The 25,836-nt window shown below is 38.9% G+C and overlaps 1 protein-coding gene across 1 annotated transcript in view; it reads right to left on the minus strand.

The window, feature by feature from the left end:
- USH2A (usherin) overlaps window positions 1-25,836 on the minus strand; it is a 1,013,951-nt gene that overhangs the window by 267,235 nt on the left and 720,880 nt on the right. The window contains exons 47-50 of the mRNA XM_055581875.1: window positions 22,858-23,021; window positions 7,162-7,371; window positions 5,642-5,844; window positions 594-706 (exon numbers count right to left, since the gene is read on the minus strand). Of these exons, the coding sequence (XP_055437850.1) occupies window positions 594-706; window positions 5,642-5,844; window positions 7,162-7,371; window positions 22,858-23,021 (690 nt within the window). The remainder of the gene's footprint in view (window positions 1-593; window positions 707-5,641; window positions 5,845-7,161; window positions 7,372-22,857; window positions 23,022-25,836) is intronic.

Below are 25,836 nucleotides of genomic sequence, written 5' to 3' on the forward strand. Positions count from 1 at the left end.
TGAAAATTTCATACTACTTTTGACTTGGAAATCTTGATGTTACATCGTTTTTCTCTTAAATTGCTCATTTTGAATTGAAAGAGGATCACTTTCAAACCGTGGTCATTGCTTAGCAACAAAAGAGTACATAAAAATAAAGGGATTCCATGAAGAATCTGATACAATTGTAAAGGTTATCCAATAATTTATCTCCCCTAATTATTTTACAGCTATTTCTAGCTTTAGGAAAATCTGATATACCTAAGTCTAATTTTTTTTCAAAGAGATTAAGTTAGGAGGTAGTCATTCTAATTAAAATTGTATTATTTGCCTCACAAAAGAATTTACTAAAGGACAACTTTTCCATGCACTCCAACATTTTTCACAGATTACTAAGTAAAAGGAAGTGAATCTGGACAATCAGAAAAATCAAAGCTTAAATGTTAGGGGATGTGTCCATTGAGGATCAATACCTAATAATATAAAAAATTTGATTTACACACATATTTATAGTAATCTACTAAATGAGATTGTCATGGCAGGAATGATAGCTTTGATTTTTATTTTAATTGCTTATGGTCAGTTCTTTAGATTAATTGATAAAGAATTGGTACCTTGAAGTGATGCCATGAATTGTGGGAGTTGGTATATCACTTGGAGTATCTTCCACAGTGGTGATTTGGGTTCTGTTGCTTTTTACACAGGCATATTTAGTGCAGACTTCAACCTGCAAATGTTAGTTTAGAAAACAATAATTGCAACTACTTTCAAAATACAGACCGCTGACGGACTGAAACCCACCCACTCTCATTTCACAGGTGTTTCTTATAGTTCTCTATGGCATCTTGGGGTTTACTAAGTCTTAGCTTTTTATGTTGAGTCCAATGGAACAAACTCAAAATAGACTCTGGAAACGAGCTTGGGATAATTGACATAGTGATTCAAATGGTAATGTTTAGTTTCTAGTTCCAACTATTCAGAAACAGACAGACATATTCATCTCTTCGGAGCACAACTAAGGAAGAAGGGAAGATACTTAGTTGACAGTTGGCAAGCATAATATGTTATCACTGCATCCTACTCTCTGGATCTATAACCAAGTAGGGTAATGATGATATTTTCTGGAAGCCTTGACACTTGACAACAAATAGCCTCAATGCTAATCTCTAATGGAAGAAAAATGAGGTCTAGGGAAGACTTCCAATATGGCTGAGCTATTTTATATCCATTTGTTCCAGCTGCAATTGTATTTCTACCTTAATCACAGCAGAAACTCATCACTCACCCTTTAATTCTGCCACCTAATCTGAATAAAAACCAAGAAGGGTGGAATAACTAAAGATTAGAAATTGAGTTCATCAAGCATTAGTAACACAAAAAACATTTTCAACAAGAGCAGGGGAGAGACAGATGAACATGTAAGAGATTGCTTGTGGACCATCCATAAAGTGACACCCTTCTGCTCTCCATTAAAGGTTAAACCAAAGAGGAACTGCACTTTTACCAATGATGATTTACTTTCTGTATCTAATACATAAATGGAGGATATTACATGCTGATGAATCTTAAACACTAATACCGAACTTTAAAGCAAAGCAGTTCTCTGAATTTCCATGGGCATTTGAGGAAAGACAAATGTGGTATTTGTTGTATATAGTAGTTATGTTGTTTTGTTCATGGGGCACCTAACTGGGAGTTGAGGCATATTTTTATAATGCTGTTGAGTGATTTATTTATGCCATATAGTATTCTGAGCTAACATTAAATCATGTCCAGTAAATTCCAAATAACTTACAAGTAGATGAATATACTTGCTGTAATAGTATTAATGACAATAAAACCACACATATTGGGAAATATCTGACTATATGATGCATAGTGAGGTAACTCAAAATCAGCTCAACTGAACTTCTTATGTGCCAAATATTATGATGAATACTTGAACAAATAATTTAATGAATCCTCACAACTCTGTTTTCAGAAGTTTGCAAGTAGAGAGATCAGAGAAAGACTATGATCAAGCTGATAAGATATGAAATTATTTGATTCAGGCTTTACTGTACCCTAATTGTTTTATTATCTAAATAATAAGCACATCTTTAAGTTATAAACTACTTGCTGTTGCTGCTAAGTCGCTTCAGTCGTGTCCGACTCTGTGGGACCCCATAGATGGCAGGCCATCAGGCTCCCCCGTCCCTGGGATTCTCCAGGCAAGAACACTGGGTTGCCATTTCCTTCTCCAATGCATGAAAGTGAAAAGTGAAAGTGAAGTTGCTCAGTCGTGTCTGACTCCTCGCGACTCCATGGACTGCAGCCTACCAGGCTCCTCCGTCCATAGGACTTTCCAGGCAAGAGTACTGGAGTGGGGTGCCATCGCCTTCTCCAATAAACTACTTAGGGCTATTCAAATGATTCTTTAGAAAGCTTCTACTCTGATTTTAGAGAAATGTGTCAATACTTTTTCACTTTGTTACTAATGTAATATTCCAAGTCTCCATCTTTGGGGCATACTTCTGGTGTTACAGCTATGTTGTATAACATGGAGATGAAACACAAATAGAAAGGTTTACATATTAACACTAAAGAGAAAAAATTTAAGAAAAATTTGAATGAGCAGTCCCTTTAGAAAGGTCTATGCAGATTGATTCATTAAAAAAACAGATGTTGTGGTGCATCTACATGTCTGCTTTAAAATCAATGGCTATTTTATAGAGGTGGTTAGTAAAGAGACGGAGAAGGTGATGGCACCCCACTCCAGTACTCTTGCCTGGAAAATCCATGGACAGAGGAGCCTGGTAGGCTGCAGTCCATGGGGTCGCTAAGAGTTGGGAACGACTGAGCGACTTCACTTTTACTTTTCCCTTTCATGCATTGGAGAAGGAAATGGCAACCCACTCCAGTGTTCTTGCCTGGAGAATCCCAGGGACGGGGAAGCCTGGTGGGCTGCCGTCTCTGGGGTCGCACAGAGTCAGACACGACTGAAGCGACTTAGCAGCATCAGCAGCAGTAAAGAGAATCTTGGTTTTAAAGTATTAGACCTATCAGTTAAGTGCACATTTTAAATGGAGACCAATGATCTTTGACATCATAAATAAAAATCTTTGAAATTTGATAAAAATCAAATTTCCAGTAATGTAATAACTATTTTAAGTACAGTATTTATGGACTTGGAGGAGAGTCACAAAAATATACTTACAGTTATTAAGAATAAGAATATCTTAGTCACCAATCACAAAATTTAAGTATTAGATTCTAATTTGTTTTTTTGTCTCCTCATCTGTTTCCCTGTATCAGATCAAAATACACTCTCTTCAGGCCATTAGTGGGCTTCCCTGATAGTTCAGTTGGTAAAGAATCTGCCTGCAATGCAGGAGACCCCAGTTCAATTCCTAGGTTGGGAAGATCCTCTGGAGAAGGGAAAGGCTACCCACTCCAGTATTCTAGCCTAGAGAGTTCCATGGACTACATAATCCATGGGGTCACAAAGAGTCAGACACAACTGAGCCACTTTCACTTCTCTTCACTTCAGGCCATTAGCAACTCAAACAAACAGATCTGAGTGAAGCCTGTCAGAGTGGAATATGCCTGGAATGCTTACACATCCACTCCTGCTTCATGGTCAGAAGGCTGGCGCTGGATACGCATGCACAGAATCCAGTAATCTCACCACAACACCTCCCCACCGCCCACCACCACCATGTATACCCCCGCCCCGGATGTATTCTGAGTCCTGATAAAGCAAATGAATATGCTGCCTTTTGAGGACTCAGCTGGCTTTCTCCACCAGGGCTCCAAAGAAGAAAATACAGCAAATCTTTCATAACCTTCTATGTTAATTTATCCATTAAGCTGCATTTCTAAGTATTTTGAATGTGATTTTTATTTTATAATGTGATCAATGATCTACACCTACACAGATTCCCCCTGCGTCATCAAGAGAAACAGCAGTTCAGTGACCCATGCTAAGATACACTCAGGTGGGTACATGGAAATCATGGAGTGTACTAAAAAATAAGCAATGCACCTTTCTTCTTTTACTAAATATCTTTATATGTCATTGTCTTACTACGCCAAGCCTAGTAGTGGGAGAGGTTAATGCATGGGTTGTAACTAGATGATTACAAATGTTTCACTTTCAAATGTGGGGGAAACAGGGGATGGGGAAATGTTCACTTAATGAACAGAGCCAGTGAAAAGTTTTCTGTGGTCAAATAAGAATTTCATGCTTAATATCTTCTGAAAATTATTTACAAAGTTATTAATGTTGGGCTTCCCCAACAGCTCAGTTGGTAAAGAATCTGCCTGCAATGCGGGAGACCCCAGTTCAATCCCTGGGTTGGGAAGATCCCCTGGAGAAGGGATACGCTACCCACTTCAGTACTCTAGCCTGGAGAACTCCATGGACTGTAAAGTCCATGGGGTCACAAAGAGTCAGACTAGCATGCATGCATGCATGCTAAGTTGCTTCAGGGGTGTCCCACTATTTTCTACCCTATGGACTGTATCCCATCAGACTCCTCTGTCCATGAGATTCTCTAGGCAAGAATACTGGAGTGGGTTGCCATGCCATTCTCCAGGGAATCTTTCCAACCCAGGGATTGAACCTGTGTTTCTTATGTCTCCTGCATTGGCGGCCAAGTTTTTTACCATTAGTACCACCTGGGAAGCCCCAGAAGTGCACAGTTTATTCAAAAATTTACTAAATGGCAACCCTTCTCTATAAACTTTGAGCTTCTGAAACATTGTTTTTATCATTAATTTTTGCATTTAGCCTTGCTATCTTTTATATTCTCCTGCTCTAACACGATCCCCAATTTTTTGAGGATAAGTTTCTTGTTTTATATGCCTTGGTGTCCTTTATATTTTTTCTATTTTTAAGATCAGTAGATCTCAAAGAGACCTAGGAATTCACTCTCAAATGGTCAGTGGGCTCTCCAAAACTGCGTGTTAACTTTTGTCATATAAATATATACACACTTTTCTAGGAGAGTGTACACTGACTTCATTAGATCCTCAAAGAGGACCAAATGCAAAAAATTTAAATATAATTGTTTTCATATAGGTGAGGGTCATTGAACATTTGTTGAAGGATGAACAGACATTTTTCGTTCACGCTTGAATGAAATTTTTAAATATTTTTATCTGCCACATATTCATTTATTTTTGTTGTTGCATCCAGAATTACAGAATTCTAGAGGTTAATAGAATGTTTTAAATCATAGAGTCCTTGGCTCTTACAAAAGAGACAATTGACACCAAGAGAGGTTATATAACTTCCCTAAAGCAATTAAATTTAGTAAATGGTGAAATTGGAGTAGAAGGAATGTCTCTCTAATCATAGGCTAACTCTGATTCTGATGTCAGTAAAAGAACCAGGACAAAGGCAAGCTGCTTGGCAAGACTGATTGCAAACACATGAGCTGCTTCATTTTGCCAGTGAAAACACCATCACCATCCTCACCATCACTTTCCATATTACTATTATCTCCTCTCCAAAGACTCCTGTGTTTGCCCACAGCAATCAATTTCCCTCTTTTCTCTCTTCTTCCCCACCAAATAAATAATCTGTAACCAAGGTGGAAGGCATCCACTAAGAGACATAACCCAGCAAGTTTTATTTAACACACCCATAAGCTTAACCATTGGAAAACAGCATTCTAACCTGGATGTCATAGACAGTGAAGGGAGACAGCTCTCTCAGAATGATAGACCCAGGCACATTTATTCCAGTCTTGTAGAGCTGATTATTTACATAGACGGAATATTCAGTGACAACACCATTTGGGTTTGAAGGAGCTGTCCAGATGACATGTACAGCTGTACTGTTGATGATGACAACCTCTGGAGGAAGCATGCCCTGAGGCTCTAGAATTAAAGGAAGAAACTGAATAAACTCCAGCTGTCTCTGAAAAAGCACTTGTTAAACTAAATGCCGATTAGTATTTAGGTCGAGCAAAGGGTTTGCTGCTTATCTGCTTTCCTCTGATGAAGTTATCACAGTCTGTAGTCCTCTGTAAATTGGCTTATTATACTCTCAGTTAGAAACCATAAGAATTGGTGGTAAAATGCTTTATACCATCATCATAGTGCTAATCTTCAATACTATGTTACCAGTGGGATATAATGATAAATTATTCACCCATCTGCACCACTAACACATATCTATTATTTGTCTCTTTTCCCATCTCTTCACTCCATACCTCCCAGGAAAAAAGAAAAGAAAATTTGCTCCTTAAGCAGAAAATAAAACTCAAATACATCGCGGCTGGTGGAACGTGAAAAATCATTTGATGTTACTAGCTTGTAACTCAAGCAATATGAAGCAATAATGCAATATTGTCATTATGTAAATGATTTTGAATGTTGATTACCATAGGTAATGATGAAATCTAACATTAGGAAAAAAAATCTTGCTTGGCGTTAAATTACACAATTATTCAAGCATGTCAGAAATAACTATGTGAAGACCTATTTTTATCATAAGAGCCCATCCTAACTAGTTGAAAAATTGTCCTTGTGATCCATTCTATTTTATAAACAAAAGGTGTCGACCTTTGGCACCACGAAGGGAAATGGGTTCCACACTTAAAGCGCTCTGCTAATGACCTGGAACGCTTGCTTGGGAGGTAATGATATTATAATGTTTATAATGAGACTTTATAAAGCCAAAAAGATTAGAAAGACCATTCCAAACACATTTCAGATTCACAAGTTGCTTCCCTCGCTTCCTCCCCCTTGCTAACTGGCTTAGAAATGAGTCACAGGCAATTTTTCTCAGTGGCTGAACTTCCACCTACCATTTCTGGTGACTCAGGGAGGACCCTCCCTGTGCTTGGCTGTCGTTGTGAAAAGCATCCTGCTTCTGAAAGCAATTCTTAAAAAAATGTTTCTAAATGTCACCATGTATTGACGTGAATTCAGCTCCCAACTAAGCACACACTGAAAAGAACAGGAACAAACTGGGCTAATACCCAGTGATTGGAGCCTTGCAGCTGTCTCTGTGGGACCACTTATTGATCTGCCACTTGACGACAGCCAGCACTTAAGCATTTTAGCTCCAACCCCCTTCCCTCCAACACCGGAAATTTTATAATGGAAGGATGACTGATCTCAACCTCAGCGAGAATCAATCAATTTCATTCGCATCTTTGAAGCCGAGTTTCCCCTGAAATCTGGACTCACCCCCATCGCAAGTGGTTGCATGCAGCACTTCACTGTTGATGCTGGCGACTCCGTTGAAAACAGAGATGAAAATCCGATACTCTGTGTTTGGATTTAAGTGGCCAATGACGTGAGAGTGTACATCTGGGAGGATTTTTCGAGATTCATTGGAGGTAGCAGAACTCCAAAAAAGTGTATAATACTCAACATCACCTTGTAGGTCTTGAAAAGCTGTTAACAATAAACATAGAACGCTGCATGTGTAGCCGATATAAAAGGGCCCGGGGGGAAAGACAGAGAATACACTCAATCATTAGCTATTCCTAGAATGAGAAAAGGGGAAAGCGCACAGAACTTTCCTTGGAAAAGTGCTGTATTTTATTATTATTATTTTGTTAACAAAGTTGTTTCTATCCGTATCTCATAATTAATTGCATAGAATCTTAAGTTCACAGGAAAATAAACTTTTAAATTGCCTTTAAGTATTTTAATTATGCTACTTATAAGTATTCAACTAATCTTCAAAACTTTGATTAGTACTTGAAAAATGAAATTAAGAGTAAAGTAAAAATATGCAGTACAGGGGGGAAAAAAAAACCCTCTCTGTTCATAAGTAATGGTTCTAGAGAAGAAATCTATGCTAATATACGTGAGGGCATGTCCTGACACAGATGCTAAAACTTGAGGATTTTTAAAATTGCTAACAAAATCTGCTGATAGATACCTAGAAGATTGCTTAGACAGCTACCCTATTATGTGCACTGGTGATGTACCAGAGTAATGTAGTATGCTCTCCTTAAGGATCCTAGGATGATATCTGAATTTTGATCAAAGTTCTCATCCTTTCCTCCTAGTTCCTGTATCTCTGTGATGTAGACAAGCTCTTTCAAAGTCCTTTCAAAGTCCAGCCTATTGTTTTCTTTTTCCCTTCTCACACAACTTCTCCATTCTTGCACTAAGTTCTGCTTTTTGTGATCTTCCTACCATGAAGCTCTGAAAAGAAGATACAGAACACCCCATACCCATATTTTCTTAGCTAGGAATGTAATTACTAGCTCTGCAGTTACTGCTCTGCTTACATTAACATTGCTTTTGAAGACGTGAAGCAGGATCTATCACCTTGATTTGTATCAGGATTACAAAGGTGGAGTTTTGTATGTGAAAGCTCCTGAAATTGTATGTAAAAGCTTGTGTTAAAATTTTCCACAAAATTAAGCAAGGATGGGGAGGAAAAGGTGGCATTTCTCTTTATGGGTATTGAAGTACAGTGTCTCAAGTATGTGAGATCCTGGGGTATGGCCATGGAAAGGAATATGGTTTGGGGGATTGTATGACTTTCTTTTAAGAATCATTAAGATCTTGGGGGCCTTGCAAAAAAACTGAATGTTGATTTGATTTTTTGTTTTATTTCCTGAATGCACTACCGCTTTGACCTAATATCCAGCAATAGTTAGAAAGGTCTGGTATATCAGTATAGTTGAAAGAATTTATAGTAAGCAATCTTTAGTAACTACTTTGGAAAACTTTGGGAATTGAGATGTTTCTTTTCTCTGCTGTCACAAATGTCAGCTCCTTTAATAATGAGGTTATTATTATGCATTTTCAGGAATCAGCTATTCATGTCTCTCAATGTTTTTCCAAATAATAACATTCCTCAAGTGTAGCAAAGCAACTGGGTTCTGTGAGAGTAAAAGTTCCTTCTATCATTAGAATTATTTTCTGCTGCCCTACAGTACTATTCCTCATTAATTTATGGTAGCAAAGATATAAAAGAAATTGTGCTAGATTTGAAGTTCATCTTGTATTTTAGTTTGCTACATGAGCAGGCTGTTTAGAAATTCAAGTCCTAAAAATATAATATTAAGGAAGTACTTTCAAATTCTACTTAAAAATATAAATGAGTCTTTAATCATAGTTATTAAATGTGCCTGAAATCTCTTCTGTCAAGTTCCAATGAATGAACTGTGTAATATACATTGAAAATATTGGGACTAGCACAGTAAGTTCAAGATGAGTAAGGATCATATATCAATATGTGGATGAAATGCCATTAAATGCTCATTCTTAGTCATGTGCCATATGTCAGCTCCTTGAAATAGAACAAAATCTGTTGTCCCAAAGAAGAGAGGAAAAGATGGGATTCAGTTCCACTAGTTATATCTTATTGCATGAGATAGAGGCTCTTCTAACCAGAAGCAGGCAGCATCTCCAGACAATAATGCCAGATTTCTGCACCACTCTGCTTCTCACCAACATCTGCTTCAGCTTGCCACTCTCTCCCTTCATTGACATTACAGTGCAGAGGCCAAAACACAGAAAACTAGTAGAAAAACACATTAAACAGATTAAATGATCTTCATATTCCTAGTTGTTTTATGAAAAGTTCTGGGAGCGGTACATGCACAGAAGTGTTCTTTTACATTGTTCAAACAAGGTTTTCAAATGTCAATGGGCTCTAAGACAGCACACCATCTTAGAGACAGAAGATACATCTTCAGTTCTACAGGCCAGCGCAAAATTCAAGGTTGCTGACCTTGAGTCTATTCTGAGAGTGGAACACTGTTAGAATTGAAATAACTGGAATGAGAAGTTTCCCAGCAAATCCCACCCTTCCTGTGGATTGATAAAAACTGGACATGAATATATTTCTCCTTTTTAAAAGAGAAAAACATGAGTTACAAGGCTTCTTTATGTAATTGCACAAGTGAAACATTTTCTAGAACCTTAAAAGGAGAATTTGTTTTTCATATACTACTTCTATGTGAATCAGTGGAAGTGTTATAAAATATTTGCATGGTATTCTTAAAAATAACAAAAGGGACATGCCTTTGTGAAAAAGTGCTTTAGGAAAAAGGTACCTGTAATTATGAAAAATAGGTACCTGTAATCATGAAAAGACAGACATGAAAACAGAGATATTAAATGACCTTCTTAAAGAAGAAAGGAAAGCAAGAAAACCTAAAAAGCCTCTCAGAATTAAAATCTGCACTGAAAGCAGAAAAAATACTGAGTTAGATGCATGATACTAGATGCTTGGGGCTAGTGCACTGGGACGACCCAGAGGGATGGTTTGGGGAGGGAGGAGGGAGGTGGGTTCAGGATGGGGAACACATGTATACCTGTGGCGGATTCATTTTGATATTTAGCAAAACTAATACAATTTTGTAAAGTTTAAAAATAAAATAAAATTTAAAAAAATAATAAAAAAAAACCAAACCAAAACAAAAAGAGAATAGAGAATAAAAAATCTAATTGACTTGAAAAATAAATGGGATAAATAATCATAGATCTAAAATATCCCATAAAACATGACCCAAAATGAAGTTTTATATCCAGAAATTGAATAGATTAATATACAGTATTAGTGAAAATACTGGCAACATATCCAAAGACATACAGAAACTTATGACATTTTGAAAATCAACTAAATCTAAAAGACAATCTGCAAAGGGGAAAAAGAATCAGGCAACTTTCAGACTTATCCTCTGAAACATTAAATGTGGAAGACAGTGGAAAAATTTCAATAAGTTCTGAGGTAAAATATTTTAATCCAAGAATTTCATACACATCTAAGTCATTATATTTATGTGCAAATATAACAGAAAGGTTTTCTTATGTAGGTAAAAATTAAGAGAATGTACAAAGATAGCAGAAACATGTTCATTCAAGCAAAAATCAGGTGGTATAATGGTAAAGAATTTGACTGCCAATGCAAGAGACTCAGGAGACTTGGGTTCAGTTCCTGGGTTGGGAAGATCCCCTGGTGAAGGAAATGGCAACCCACTCTAGTATTCTGGTCTGGAAAATTCCATGGACAGAGGAGCCTGGCAGGCTACAGTCCATGGGGTCACAAAGAGTCAGACACAACTGACCATACGAGTACTAAAAGAACATGTAGCTCATTTATTTATTTCACTGTAATTATAAAAATTTTCCAATACAGTTATCTAAAAGACAAAGAGATGAAGCAAGCTCTAGAACTTAAGATTGGAGAAGTTTAAGAATTGATGATAAATATCAAAACTAGAGACAGTAATTATGTAAAAATGATTATATAATAATTTATTCACCAAACATTGAAAGCAGCAGGTGAGAAGGGCAAGGAAAGTAAGAGTATACAAAATTCTTGATCAAACATAAAATATAAAGACTCAGAGAAGTAGAGAAAGACATCACTAACCAATGTTAGTAGCAATGAAACTTGAAAGATCACTACAGAAGATAAAAGTTGTGGTGAAGATCCAGAACATTTACTAACACCCATGTGATTCTCTTCTTGTCAGATAGGGAGACTACATTTTCTGGGCTCCTTGCATCTGAGTGAAGTCATGTGATCAGTTTGTGCCATTTCTGACCCGAGGTATTAAGGACCAGTTGGCCGTCTCTGATTGTCTCTGATTTTCCCAGCAAGAGAAGGACTTCAAGGCACAAGGGAATGTGGATGTCCTGAATGGAGAGAGCCAAGGTCCTTAAGTGACCCAGGATGAGTCTAGAAAGAGATGAGGAAAAGTTTTAAATAAAACTCAGATTTTGGTTTTGGTTCTCATGTGAATCCTAGGAAACAAGACAGAAAATATACATGTAACTATGGAATGGAGGATTTGAAACTTGTTGTTTCACTGGAGACTTCTTGAGGTTGAAGTGTTTTTGTGACCACCAGGTTTACTTTTAAATTAAAGTGTGAATGTTTGAACTAGAGTTATACATGTAATTTGGAGTTAAGCTATGAATACTAATTGTATTTGAAGCAACAGGATGGAATGAGGGTTTCCTATGAGATTACATTAAATATGTGTACACTGGGAAATATTTCTCAGGTATTCTAATCCTGTTCTGAGTAATCCATATTTTATAGACCGCAGAAATTTATGAGTAGGTATTGCTTTACTACAGCACATCAGGTCAATCTCAGTGAGTTGGAAAAAGAAGGTTATAAGCCATGGATACAATCTTTGTTACTAAATGCCACTTTTTCAAATAATTTAAAACAGTTGTTAGACAGGCTTGTTGAAAGTCCTCTTGCAAAAGGATTATACTCTGTACATGCTGTTGGATTATTTTTGTGTTGTGTGAGCTCATGTGCTCATTCACTCAGTCGTGTCTGACTTTTTGTGACCCCATGGACTGTAGCCCTCCTGGCTCCTCTGTCCATGGCACTTCCCAGGCAAGAATACTGGAGTGGGTTGCCATTTCCTATTCCAGGGGATCTTCCTGACCCAGGAACTAAACCCATGTCTCTTTCATATCATTGCCCCACCTGGGAAGCCCTGTTGGATTATTTTTAGAGATTGTTATCAATATTAATTATGTCCTTTAGATCTTTATCAGCTAGAATAGGGGTCAGCAAACTCAGGATTTTACCATGAGTAAAAATCTGTCCTCTTGGTCAAACCTGGCCTGCCACTTCTTTGTATATAACCTGTGAGCTAAGAATGGCTTTTATAGTTTTAAATTGTTGGGGGAAAAAATCAAAAGAATAGTTTTTCATGACATGTGAAAATGAAATCTCACTGTTCATGATAAATTTTTATTGGAACACAGGCATACTTGTTGAAGAGTTGTATATTGCTGTTTTCATGCTACAATGACAAAGTTGAGTAGTTCTGACAGAGAATGTATATTGCCTGCAAAACCTGAAGGGTTTACTGTCTGGCACTTTACAAAAAAGTTTGTGGCCCTAATCTCCAGCAATTAGAGTAAACCCCTCCACTCAAAGGATCTCCAGTTTTGTCTAGGATTGAATTTCTCAGTCATTTCTCATTAGTAGGCTCAGTGGGAGGTAACTTTGCCTCAGTGTAAAAATCTGGAAGGACCTTACTAAGGCTATTTTATAAAAGAAGTGTTTATCTTGCTCATAGATTCTTAGAGTCCAGATTCCCAAGTTCTGTGGTGAAGAGCTCTGTGTCATCAACTAAGTACTTCTTGGAAAACTTGATATTATCACTTCTAGAGAAATTTTTTTACTCTGGCTGAGGGTAAAAGTGCTCACATGAAGAAGTGGGAAAATTCTCCAGAGCTACATCCAAGTCAGGCTCCTTATCTTCCCCAGCAAGATATCTAGATGCCTTCTATCTATTATGCAACTAAAACAAATACCTGTATTTGCAACCCTCCCTGCCCCCAGGTCCTTCCATCTCTCATTGTGTTCCGGCTCCTTTCAATAATCTGCCAGGGAATATCATATTTAAAGGAAATGTATATGAAATGTGTTAATTATTCATTATTCTATATTTGGCAATGGAAAAAGGACAGCACATTCCTGCTTGGGAAGTGAACTGATAAGGGTAAACAGGGACAGAGTTAGTTACCTAAGCTTCTGTAACCAAGGAGCCCTTAAATAAAGTGATTTAAATGAAATAAATATTAATTTATATCTCACACAATAGCCTCAAAGTAGGTGAATCAGATTGTGTTCCATGTGGTCATTCAAGAACCCAGGTTCTTTCTCTTATGTGGCTTTGGATCTGTAAGGGTGTTGGCCATGCCTGCAGAGTTTAAACAGAGAACACTGCTGTGTCTATGGTCTAGTCCCGAGAGAAGAAGAAGACAGAACAATAGGCATGTCCTTGGTGTTTTGTGGTTATGACCCTAAAAGACACACATCATTTCTTTGCACATTCTATTGGCATGAACACAGTCACATGGATACAACTAACTGCAAAGGAGGCTGGTAAATGCAGTCTCTAAGGTGAGCCAATGATGGTGGGTGCTTTTAAAAGAGGTATGGTTTGGGATGATTTGTATGTATTAAAACCTGAACAGGATAAGTTCAAAGTCAAACTTCTAGCTACAAAATCTGGTGGTTTCTGATTAAGAGATCAAGATGAGGCATATGCTTTTTGTGTGAATTTAAACTTTTTGAAGTGATGCCTTCAACTTTACGAATCTTCCAGAGTTTAGTGAGACAATGTAAGGAAGGAATTATGTCATTGATCTCTGCATTCCCAGTGCCTGGGACAAAAAAGTCAAGGATACATATTCATGGAAGGAAGAAGGAAAGGAAAGAGAGGGAGGAAACTAAAAGAGAAAAAGGAAAGAGGGAAGGAAGAGAGAAAGAGGAGAGATGGACAAAAAAGATTATATTGGGTTGGTCAAAAAGTTCATTTGGGTTTGTCTGTCACATCTTATGGAAAAATCTGAACAAACTTCTTGCCCAACCCAATATGAACCACAGCGTGAACGTCTGAAGGTTGAGGGGAGCTCTTGACAGATGGACAAGTGGACAGTATTTGGATAATTTTTTTCATTTCCTCTTATTTCAATACCTTCCTCTCCTCACCACTTCCAGTATTTTCTTGCTCTTTTCTGCCCATCAATGACCTCATTAGTGAGGAGACCTCAGAAGAGGTGCTGCCTTTCTACACTTTTCCCTCATGGGCATTTTTCACCATTTGTTTTAGAGTGAGCAGTCAAAATGGGAAGGATCTCACTAAATCACTCTTGACAAAGTGCTAATAACCATTAAGGTCACATGCAGGAGAAATAGCTGAAAATGGGATGCTTAAGTTGGAGAAGTGCTACTGACTAGCTGTAATTTGGGATAAGTCACCAAGGTGCAGTTGCTAACTCCTGGGGCTGTATGAATAACTTAAGTGATATTTTGTATCTCTTCCTATAAAAATGTGAATTTTCTCCAATGAAATCATTTATTTTCATCGTATTTCATTAGATTGAACTATTTTCTTTTATATAAAAAGTAGGGACAAGAACCACATCTTTCTCTAAGGACCAGGGAGAAGGGGGCTGCAGCCTGTAGAAAGGGGAGGCCAGTGTCAGAGGATATTCTCCCTTCAGCAATGTGGGAAGAGTTTCAATCAATTACTGGGTTTTTCAAATCAATTCCCAAATTATCATCTTTGTGTGGAAGCTTCTAATTGCTAAATGGCACCCCACTCCAGTACTCTTGCCTGGAAAATCCCATGGATGGAGGAGCCTGGTAGGCTGCAGTCCATGGGGTTGCTAAGAGTTAGGCACGACTGAGTGACTTCACTTTTACTTTTCACTTTCATGCACTGGAAAAGGAAACGGCAACCCACTCCAGTGTCCTTGCCTAGAGAATCCCAGGGACGGGGGAGCCTCGTGGACTGCCATCTATGGGGTTGCACAGAGTCGGACATGACTGAAGCAACAGCAGCAGCAAAATATTATTTTATTTTTCAAATACTGCCAGCAAGACAATGTGTGGAGGATGGGGAAGTAAATATGGCCCGGCGCTACCAGTTTGTAATATTTGCCCTAAAAAATTAACTGAACAGATGCAGGGTGCATTTTCCTCATAGGACCTCACATAGTGATGGAAACGTTTAAAGTGGGCACTTTTAAAACTTTAATAACTTATCCCCATTAATCTGTGATTGGTAAAAATTTACCAGAGATATTTTACTTGGAAAATGGTGTGTCCATGTGGAGGGTCATAATTAAGAGAAAATATATTTTAAAAATGCATTTTATGGTTTTTATTAAATAAATGTAAGTTTATTCATGACTTTCAACTTATAGTTTTGTTCCTTTGAGCATGGTAGACAAGGTGCCATTTTATCCCACAAATCAAGAAAACAATTGAAATTAAAATTGCAAAAAAGAGGTGGCTCTTTCACAGCCGAGAGACTTGTTAATTTACTTTCGGATAGCCGGTTTCAAGAAGAAAGAAAATGATAATGCAACACGCTTTCACAGAGCTGACCCTCTTCTGAGAGTTAACCTTTGTACTCACAAATAGTTATCTGAAAAATTTCTAAGGTATGAATGGAAATAACAGCAGATTGCATTACCTACATCCCGAAGGTCAGAGGTTCAGATTACCAAGGTAATGAAATTTCAGTGAGCTGCTTCAGATCTATTAGGTTTGTCAGTTTTTATAAGCATGCTTACTTCAGGCATGCAATTATAACATAAAGGAACTATATTGGTGAAAATTCAGTCGCTGGATCTCAACAGAAGTATTCAAATGTCAGATGCGGGGAGGGCATCCACCTTCCCGAGTAGGCTTTTAAGATGATTCAGGTATCGAGGGCGAAATAGAAAGGAGATGAGTGAAAATATATTATACATAAAAATCCATCTCCATATAAAAACTTTTGTATCTTTTCCTAGAAGTGTCTCAGGAAGTAATCACAAGCATCAGTTAACTTATATTCTTCCATGTAAATGGCTTAAGAGGTCCCAACAGAGGTGACACAGATCATTAGAAATCTGCAACCTTATAAAACCCTAGTAAATAGTTTTTTATAAAAATGGCTTATTTAGTAGCAATGTAGATCAACATAACCAATGCCAATTTTAATTTACAATTAATGTCACCTGACACTGGTTTTAATCCATAACTGATATAACAGGGGCAAATTCACTCAAGGTGTTCTAAATAAAATAGGAAGGTGTTCTAAATAAAATAAAATTTCTCTTAGGCTATAACAAAATCAAAATCGGAAGGTTGCAATTGCCCAACCAGGCGTCATTTTTCGTCTTTTTATATACTAGCAGATGATTATCCTAATAGATACAGTTTACTTTCATAAAACACATATTTTAATAGGGATTTCCAAGTCAGATATTTCTTAATACTTGGTAGTTTCCTAGCAAGTTCTGATTAACTATTTGCCAGATCAAAAGTGATACTTCTAAGAAGGATTATAATATATAGTGCCATGATATATACAGTCTTGTTTTTTTCTGATTGTGACATTTGTTGTTCAGTCGCTAAGTTGTGTCTGACTCTTTGTGACCCCATGAACTGCAGTACGCCAGGCTTCCCTGTCCTTCAGTATCTTCTGGAGTTTGCTCAAACTCATGTGCATTGAGTCAGTGATGTCGTCCAACCATGGATCACTAAAAATTAACAGATCAGCTGGTAAATGCTACTCTTCTGACCAACCATAGCTGAAATTTCAATTATGTGGTTTCTAAAGATGCAGGTGGAGAAGGCAATGGCACCCCACTCCAGGACTCTTGCCTGGAAAATCCCATGGATGGAGGAGCCTGGTAGGCTGCAGTCCATGGGACTGCTAAGAGTCGGACACGACTGAGCGACTTCACTTTCACTTTTCACTTTCATGCGTTGGAGAAGGAAATGGCAACCCACTCCAGTGTTCTTGCCTGGAGAATCCCAGGGATGGGGGAGCCTGGTGGGCTGCCATCTATGGGGTCGCACAGAGTTGGACATGACTGAAGCAATTTAGCAGCAGCAGCAGCAAAGACACAGAAGCAGACTAGATCCATATGTGAGCTCTTCTAACTGCCTGTAAAGTCATGTTCTGAATGGGCCAAGGGTGAGTCCCTGTGTTATCAAATCAAGTTCAGTGATGGTGGCCAGGTTTTGTTGGCTGTGTCAAGCTGGAACCCTGGCTATCACCAGTACTGATGAAGATTCACTTGGAAAGATCCATCACATTACCACAATTCTACTAAATGGATCTTGCTAATTAATGATGAGTTACGGATGAGACTGGGGGCAGACCTCTGTAGGAAAGTGCAGAGTATTATACTGTATCAAAAAGACTTGCAGAATTAGAGAAAATATTTGCTAACAATGCAACTGATAAGGGATTAATCTCCAAAATACATAAACAGCTCATACTGCTCAATATTAAAAAAAAAAAAAAAACAAGTAGTCCAATCAAAAATGGGTAGAAGATCTAAAAAGACATTTCTCCAAAGAAGATGTACAGATGGCCCAAAAGCACATAAAACAATGCTCAACATTACTAATTATTAGAGAAATATAAATCAAGACTACAATGAGGTACCACCTCACACTGGTCAGAATGGCATCTGCAAAAAGTCTACAAATATTATATGCTAGAGAGGGTGGGGAGAAAAGGGAACTGTCCCACACTATTGGTGGGAATGTAAACTGGTACAGCCACTATAGAGAAAAGTATGGAGATTCCTTATAAAACTAAAAATAGAGCTACCGTATTTTTCCTGTGGTCATGTATGGATGTGAGAGTTGGACTGTGAAGAAGGCTGAGTGCCGAAGAATTGATGCTTTTGAACTGTGGTATTGGAGAAGACTCTTGAGAGTCCCTTGGACTGCAAGGAGATCCAACCAGTCCATTCTGAAGGAGATCAGCCCTGGGATTTCTTTGGAAGGAATGATGCTAAGGCTGAAACTCCAGTACTTTGGCCACCTCATGCGAAGAGTTGACTCAAAACTAATACAGTGTTTCAGGTTTTAAAAAAAAAAAAGACTCTGATGCTGGGAGGGATTGGGGGCAGGAGGAGAAGGGGACGACAGAGGATGAGATGGCTAGGTGGCATCACTGAGTCAATGGATGTGAGTCTGAGTGAACTCCGGGAGTTGGTGATGGACAGGGAGGCCTGGCGTGCTTCGATTCATGGGGTCGCAAAGAATCGGACACGACTGAGCGACTGATCTGATCTGATGACCCTACAATCCCACTCCTGGGCATATAGTGAGTGAGTGAGTGAAGTCACTCAGTTATGTCCGACTCTTTGCGACCCCATGGACTGTAGCCCACCAGGCTCCTCCATCCATGGAGTTTTCTAGGCAAGAGTACTGGAGTGGGTTGCCATTTCCTTCTCCAGGGGACCTTCCTAACCCGGGGATTGAACCTGGGTCTTCCGCATTGCAGGCAGATGCTTTACCGTCTGAGCCACCACCTGAGCATATAACCAGAGAAAAACATAGTTCAAAAAGATACATGCACTCCTCCCCTATGTTCATAGCAGCACTATTTACAAAAGCCAATACAAGGAAACAAGCTAAATGTCCACTGAGAGAGGAATGGACAAAGATGTGTTACATATATAAAATGGAATGTTTTTCAGCTCTTAAAAAGAATAAAACTATGCCATTTGCAGTAACAAGGGCAGACCTAGAGAATACCACACTAAGTGAAGTAAGTCAGACAGAGAAATACAAATATCATATAATACTGCTTACATGTAGAATCTTAAAAAAAGATAAAAGTGAACTTATCTACAAAACAGACTCTTATATGTAGAAAATAAACATATGGTTATCAAAGGGGAGGTCGGGAGAGGGATAAATTAGGAGTTTGGTATTAAAATATAGATATTACTATTATAAAACAGATAAACAACAAAGTGTAGCACAGGGAACTATACTCAATATCTTATGATAACATATAATGAAAGAGAATATAAAAAAGAATATATTTATATATATATGTATAACTGAATCACTTTACTGTAGTAGCACAGCATCGTAAATCAACTATCCCCTTCACAGATCACAGCCCTGTCATGTGAAGGGGCTTGCATAACTCAGTGAATCTATGAGCCATGCCATGTAGGGCTACCCAAGACTTACGGGTCATAGCAGAGAGTTTTGACAAAGTATGATCTGCTGCACTGGAGGAGGGAATGGTAAACCACCCCAGTATACTCGCCGTGAGAACCTCATAAACTGTGTAAAGGGACAAAAAGATAGGACATCAAAAGATGAGTCCACAGGTCTGAAGATGTCCAATATGCTACTGGGGAAGAGTGGAGGAGAACTACTAATAGCCCCAGAAAGAATGAAGCCGTAGGCCAAAGCAGAAAGGATGTTCATTTGTGGATGTGTCTGGTGATGAAAGTAAAATCTGATGCTGCAAAGAACAGTACTGCATAGGAACCTGGAATGTTAAGTCCATGAATCAAGGTAAATTGGATGTGGTCAAGCAGGAGATGGTAAGGATAAACATTGACATCTTAGGAATCTGTGAACTAAAATGGACAGGAGTGGGCAAATTTAATCTAGATAAGCACTATATCTACTACTGTGGGCAAGAATCCATAGAAGAAATGGAGTAGCCCTCATAGTCAACAAAAGAGTCCAAAATGCAGTACTTGGGTGTAATCTCAAAAATGACAGAATGATCTCAGGTTGTTTCCAAGGTAAGCCATTCCACAACAGAGTAATTCAAGTCTATGCCCCTACCATGGATGCCAAAGAAACTGAAGTTGATCAGTTCCATGAAGACCTAGAAGACCTCCAGGAACTAACACCAAAAATAAAAAAGATGTTCCAGTCATCACTGGGGATTGGAATGTAACAGAAGGAAGTCAAAACATAACTGGAGTAACAGGCAAATTTGGTCTTGGAGAACAAAATGAAGCAGGGTGAAAGTTAACTGAATTCTGCCAAAAGAATGTACTGGTCATAGCAAATACCCTTTTTCAACAATACAAGAGATGACTTTACACTTGGACATCACCAAATGGTTAATACCGAAATCAAACCAATTACATTCTTTGTAGCTGAAGATGAATAAGCTGTATACAGTCAACAAAAAGACCTGGAGCTGACTATGGCTCAGAGCATCAGCTTCTCATAGAAAAATTCAGGCTTAAACTAAAGAAAGCAGGGGAAATCACTAGGCATGAGTTAAATCAAATTCCATATGAATATGCAGTGGAGGTAACAAGTAGATACAAGGACTTAGATCTAATAAACAGTGTGCCTGAAGAACTATGGACGGAGGTCCATAATACTGTACAGGAAGCAGTGAACAAAACCACCCCAAAGATAAAGAAAAGTAAGAAGGCAAAGTGGTTACCTGAGGAGGCTTTACAGATGGCTAAAGAAAGAAGAGAAGTGAAAAACAAGGGAGAAAGGAAAAGATATATCCAACTAAACACAGAGTTCCAAAAAAACTGCACAGAGAGACAAGAAGGCCTTCTTCAACAAACAGTGCATAAAACTAGAAGAAAACAACAGAAGGGGAAAGACTAGGAATCTCTTCAGGAAAACTGGAGATATCAAGGTAACATTTCACCCAAAGATGGGCACAATAAAGGACAGAAACAGTAGAGACCTAGTAGATACTGAAGAGATCAAGAAGAGATGGAAAGAATACACAGGAGAACTCTACAAAAAAGATCTTAATGAACAGGATTACTATGATGGTGTGGTCAGTCACCCAGAGCTAGACATTCTGGAGAATGAAGTCAAGTGTGCCTTAGGAAGAACTGCTGTTAACTAAAGCTAGTGGATGTGATGGAATTCCAGTAGAACTATTCAAAACCCTAAAGGATGATGCCATCAAGGTTTTGTATTCACTGTGTCAGCAAATCTGGAAGACCCAGCAGTGGCCACAGGACTGGAAAAGGTCAATCCTCATCCCAATTGCCAAGAAGGGTAGCACTAAAGAATGTGCTAACCACCGGACAATTGCACTCATCTCCCATGCTAGTAAGGTCATGCTAAAATCTTGCATGCTAGGCTTCAGCATTATGTGAACCAAGAACTTCCAGATGTCCAAGCTGGGTTTAGAAAAGGAAGAAAAAGCAGAGATCAAATTGTCAATATTTGCTGGAATATAGGGAAAGCCAGGGAATTCCAGAAAAAAACCTATCTCTGTTTCAATGACTATATTAAAGTCTTTGACTGTGTAGATCATAACAAACTGTGGAAAGTTCTTAAAGAGATGGGAATACCAGACCATCTTACCTGTAGCCTGATAAACCTGTATGCGGGTCAAGAAGCAACAGTTAGAACCCTGTATGGAACAACTGATTGGTTCAACATTGAGAAAGGAGTATGACAGGGCTGTCTGCTGTTACTCTGTTTGTTTAACCTATATGCTGAGAAATGCTGGTCTGGGTTACAAGCTGGAATTAAGAAAGGTGGGAGAAACATCAACAACTTCAGATATGAGGATGATACCACTCTAATGGCTGAAAGTGAGAAGGAACTAAAGAGCCTCTTGATGAGGGTGAAGAAAGAGAGTGAAAGAGCTGGCTTAAAACTGAATATTAAAAAAACTAAGATCATGGCATCCAGCCCCATTACTTCATGGAAATAGAAGGGGAAAAGGTGGAAGTAGTGATGGATTTCCTCTTCTTAGGCTCCAAAATCACTGTGGATGGTGACTGCAGCCATGAAATCAGAAGACAATTGCTTTACAGCAGGAAAGCTACGACAAACCTAGACAGTGTTGAAAAGCAGAGACATTACTCTCCCCATAGAGGTCCATATAGTTAAGATGATGGTTTTCCCAGTGGCCACGTATGGTTGTGAGAGCTACACCATAAAGAAGCTAGAGTGCCAAAGAATTGATGCCTTCAAACGGTGGTGCCGGAGGAGACTCATGAAAGTCCCTTGGAAAGAAAGGAGCTCAAACCAGTCAATCTTAAGGGAAATCAACCCTGAAAATTCGTTGGAAAGACTGTTAGTGAAGCTAAAGCTCCAGGATTTTGGTCATCTGATATGAACAGCTAACTCATTGGAAAAGTCCCTGGTGCTGGGAAAGAAGGCATCAGAGGATGAGATGGCTGGATGGCATAACCGATACAATGGACATGAACTGTGGCAAACTTCGGGAGGTGGTGAGGGACAGGGAGGCGTGGTGTGCTGCAGTCCATGGGGTCGCAAAGAGTCAGACACGAGTGGGTGACTGAACAACCACAGCAACTGAATCACTTTACTGTAACCTGAAACTAGCACAGCATCATAAATCAACTATACTCCACTAAAAATAAGAACAGGGGTCATTGCTAATAAAAAAATTAATACATGGACGCTTTTATCAAAATTGACTGGTGTAACAGAAGCTACATTCCCAATCCGAAAGGAATAGAAGAAGGAAGAGAAGGTCCAAGAATGGAAAGGAGGAGAAAGAACTTCCTTTGAAAAAGAAAAGCACAGGGAACTTGGCTTTTCATTACTGTCATTTCAAAAATCTGTTCTTTTAAAATTCATTTTGATACAAACACAGGAAGGGGAAATAAAGAAGCACAAAGCTGACTTACTTGGTTTCACCCATCTCACGTCTATGGCCGTGTGGTTAAGAACAGTCACAGTGACATTGGCTCCTCTCTCTGGACGCCCAGCTAATGTTTTCACTGTTGCTTCTTGACTTGGTGTAAAACCCACACTGTTATGTACAAAGACCTTATACACATACGTCGTAAACCTAAAAAGTTGTTTTAAAAAATACATACATAAATTTCTCTTTCCAGAAAACAACACACATTTTCTTTTTCATCACAATATACAGACTTCCCCCTGCAGAATGAACTATTTTGTCCCTGCTCCAAATACATTTCCTTTTGCGTCCCCGCACAAAAACAGCATTATTATTCTAACTCTCAATTCTTAATCAAAGTGTTAAGGAAATATTATATAAGAAATGCTAAGCAAATACCATTGTTCAAAATAAATGTGGTTTATTGTTTTTCTCATCCTTATTGTTTTCATAAGTGGTGAGGATTATAGCTCAGTTCAAGATGCAATTACACATCTGGCATTTTGCCAGCTTTCTATCTGAATTCGATCCAGAGAGTTTTATGCTCTTCTTTTGGGAAATGTATCCATTTCAAATATCAGATTCTCTCATCACCATTTTTTGCCTATACCTGTAGTCCTGTCCCATAATCTCACTGGCAGAGAGATTAACTCCTAAATTAAATTATAAAACTATGACCAAAGTATACAGCATACTCCCACAGAGGTTTTGCTATGGTGAACTGCATTTTGCCATTGTGAGAACATATTTACTTGAGTCAGTACAATGGAAGCTGAACACTGATTTTCAGAAGAAGAAAACTAGACATGGTGATGTGATATGATGTCCTAAGTCATGCTAAGTTGCTTCAGTCATGTCCAACTCTGTGCAACCCTATGGACTAGTCTACCAGGTACTTCTGTCCATGGAATTCTCCAGGTAAGAATACTAGAGTGAGTTGCCATGCCCTTCTCCAGGGGATCTGCCCAATCCAGGGATTGAACCTAGGTCTCTTGCATTGCAGGCAGACTCTTAACCATCTGAGCCACCAGATGCAGACTTCCCAAATCATATATTAAATCCATGATGGGCTGATGCCTCCAGTTCCTCATCCTTTTTGGCTCTTTCAGGCAGAAGACTTATCAGACATTCTCTTTTTTTTTGGGTCAAACTGCCCAGTAGGAAAACACTATTTACACACACAGTCAAGCTTTGACTGGACTATGGCTTAGACCAAGAGCTTGCTTAAACACGTTGTACAACACAAGACCCTCTCCAGGGGGTATCCAGGCCTTAGGGCAACTGCTGGCCTCAGATCATCACTTTCTTTGGGTTTCAAAGATCATCACATCCAATGCAGGGCCCATGGAATCTGCCTCAATAATGATGAGAAAGAGAGGATGCCATTTGCAGGACTGTGCTAAGTAACTTAGCCGGAGTTACATCAGGATGCTCACAGAATTTTGCCACTACCCGCAGAAGAAGTCTGCTTGCCTGACTTTCTCACTCACGGCCCGAAGGTATTTTTGCAGGGCTTGACCTCAGGCACATTTGCTCTGTTATTGTAGCTATAGGTCAAGACTTACTAATATTTTCTAAGCTATTTACTGTCTATTTCCCCAAATAAATACTACCATCAGATCTTCTACTCTGCTTTACCTCATCTCCATGTGTCCTTCTTTTCTCTCTCTCTTTTTTTCATTTTGTATGCTATTGTGGGTTTGTGCCCCCACCCCCCAAGATATGTGTAAGTCCTAACCCCTGGTACTTGTAAATGTGACCTTATTTGGAAATGGGGTCTTTGCAGATGTGATCAAGTTAACTTAAGTTTATACTGGATTTGGGAGAGCTCTAAATCCAAAGGACTGATATAAAAGAAGAGGGAAATTTTGTTACAGACACACACAGGGAGAAAATGTTCACAGGGAGAAGATGGGGGGCAGAGATTGGCTTCATCCTGTCATAAGCCAAAGAGCAACTGGGGCTACTAGCAGTTGGAAGAGGCAAGAAATGGTTATTTTCTAGAGGCTTTGGAGGGAATATAGTCCCGACAGTACTTACATTCCAAACTTTCAGCTTCTAAAACTGTAAGAGAATACATTTCTGCTGTTTTAAGCCACCCAGAAGTGGTAGGAAACTCACACATATGCTTTTTAGCAAGAGCTAAATAGTCCATAGGCTTCACAAGTGGCTCAACGGTAAAGAATCCACCTGCCAAGCAGGAGACTTGGGTTCCATCACTGGGTCAGGTAGATCCTCTGGAGGAGGAAATGGCAACCCACTCCAGTATTCTTGCCTGGGAAATCCCATGGTTAGAGGACCCTGGTGGGCTATGTCCATGGGGTCACAAAAGTATAGGACATGACTTAGCAACTAAACAACAATAACAACAAATGCCTATATGACAATGACAACTGAAAGATAATAACAACAGTATTTACTGAGTATATAATACGTATCAGGAATTTTCTACATGATTTATACATTCATTCTTCACCATACTATTATAATACCTGCTTTGAACATTAGGAAAATAACTAACTAGTCTAAGTTATTGAGCTAGGAAATGGGAAGTACAGACTCAAACCTGGACATTCTGATTCCAGAGCCTGCTTTTTGCCCATGATGCTATATTGCCAGCATCATCATGATGGCAATGATGATGATAATAAAAAACACCATGGTCAGCTGCTGCTGCTAAGTCACATCAGTCATGTTAGATCTGTGCGACCCCATAGACGGCGGCCCACCAGGCTCCCATCCCTGGGATTCTCCAGGCAAGCATACTGGAGTGGGTTGCCATTTCCTTCTCCAGTGCATGAAAGTGAAGTTGCTCAGTCCTGTTCAACTCTTCGTGACCCCATGGACTGTAGCCTACCAGGCTCCTCCGTCCATGGGATTTCCCAGGCAAGAGTACTGGAGTGGGTTGCCATTGCCTTCTCTGCCGTGGTCAGCTAGATGATGTCATATCACTGGGGCTTGATCTCTGAGTTTTTTTTATGGC

The sequence above is a fragment of the Bubalus kerabau genome, chromosome 5 (genome assembly GCF_029407905.1).
Source record: "Bubalus kerabau isolate K-KA32 ecotype Philippines breed swamp buffalo chromosome 5, PCC_UOA_SB_1v2, whole genome shotgun sequence".
Classification (NCBI taxonomy): Eukaryota; Metazoa; Chordata; class Mammalia; order Artiodactyla; family Bovidae; genus Bubalus; species Bubalus kerabau.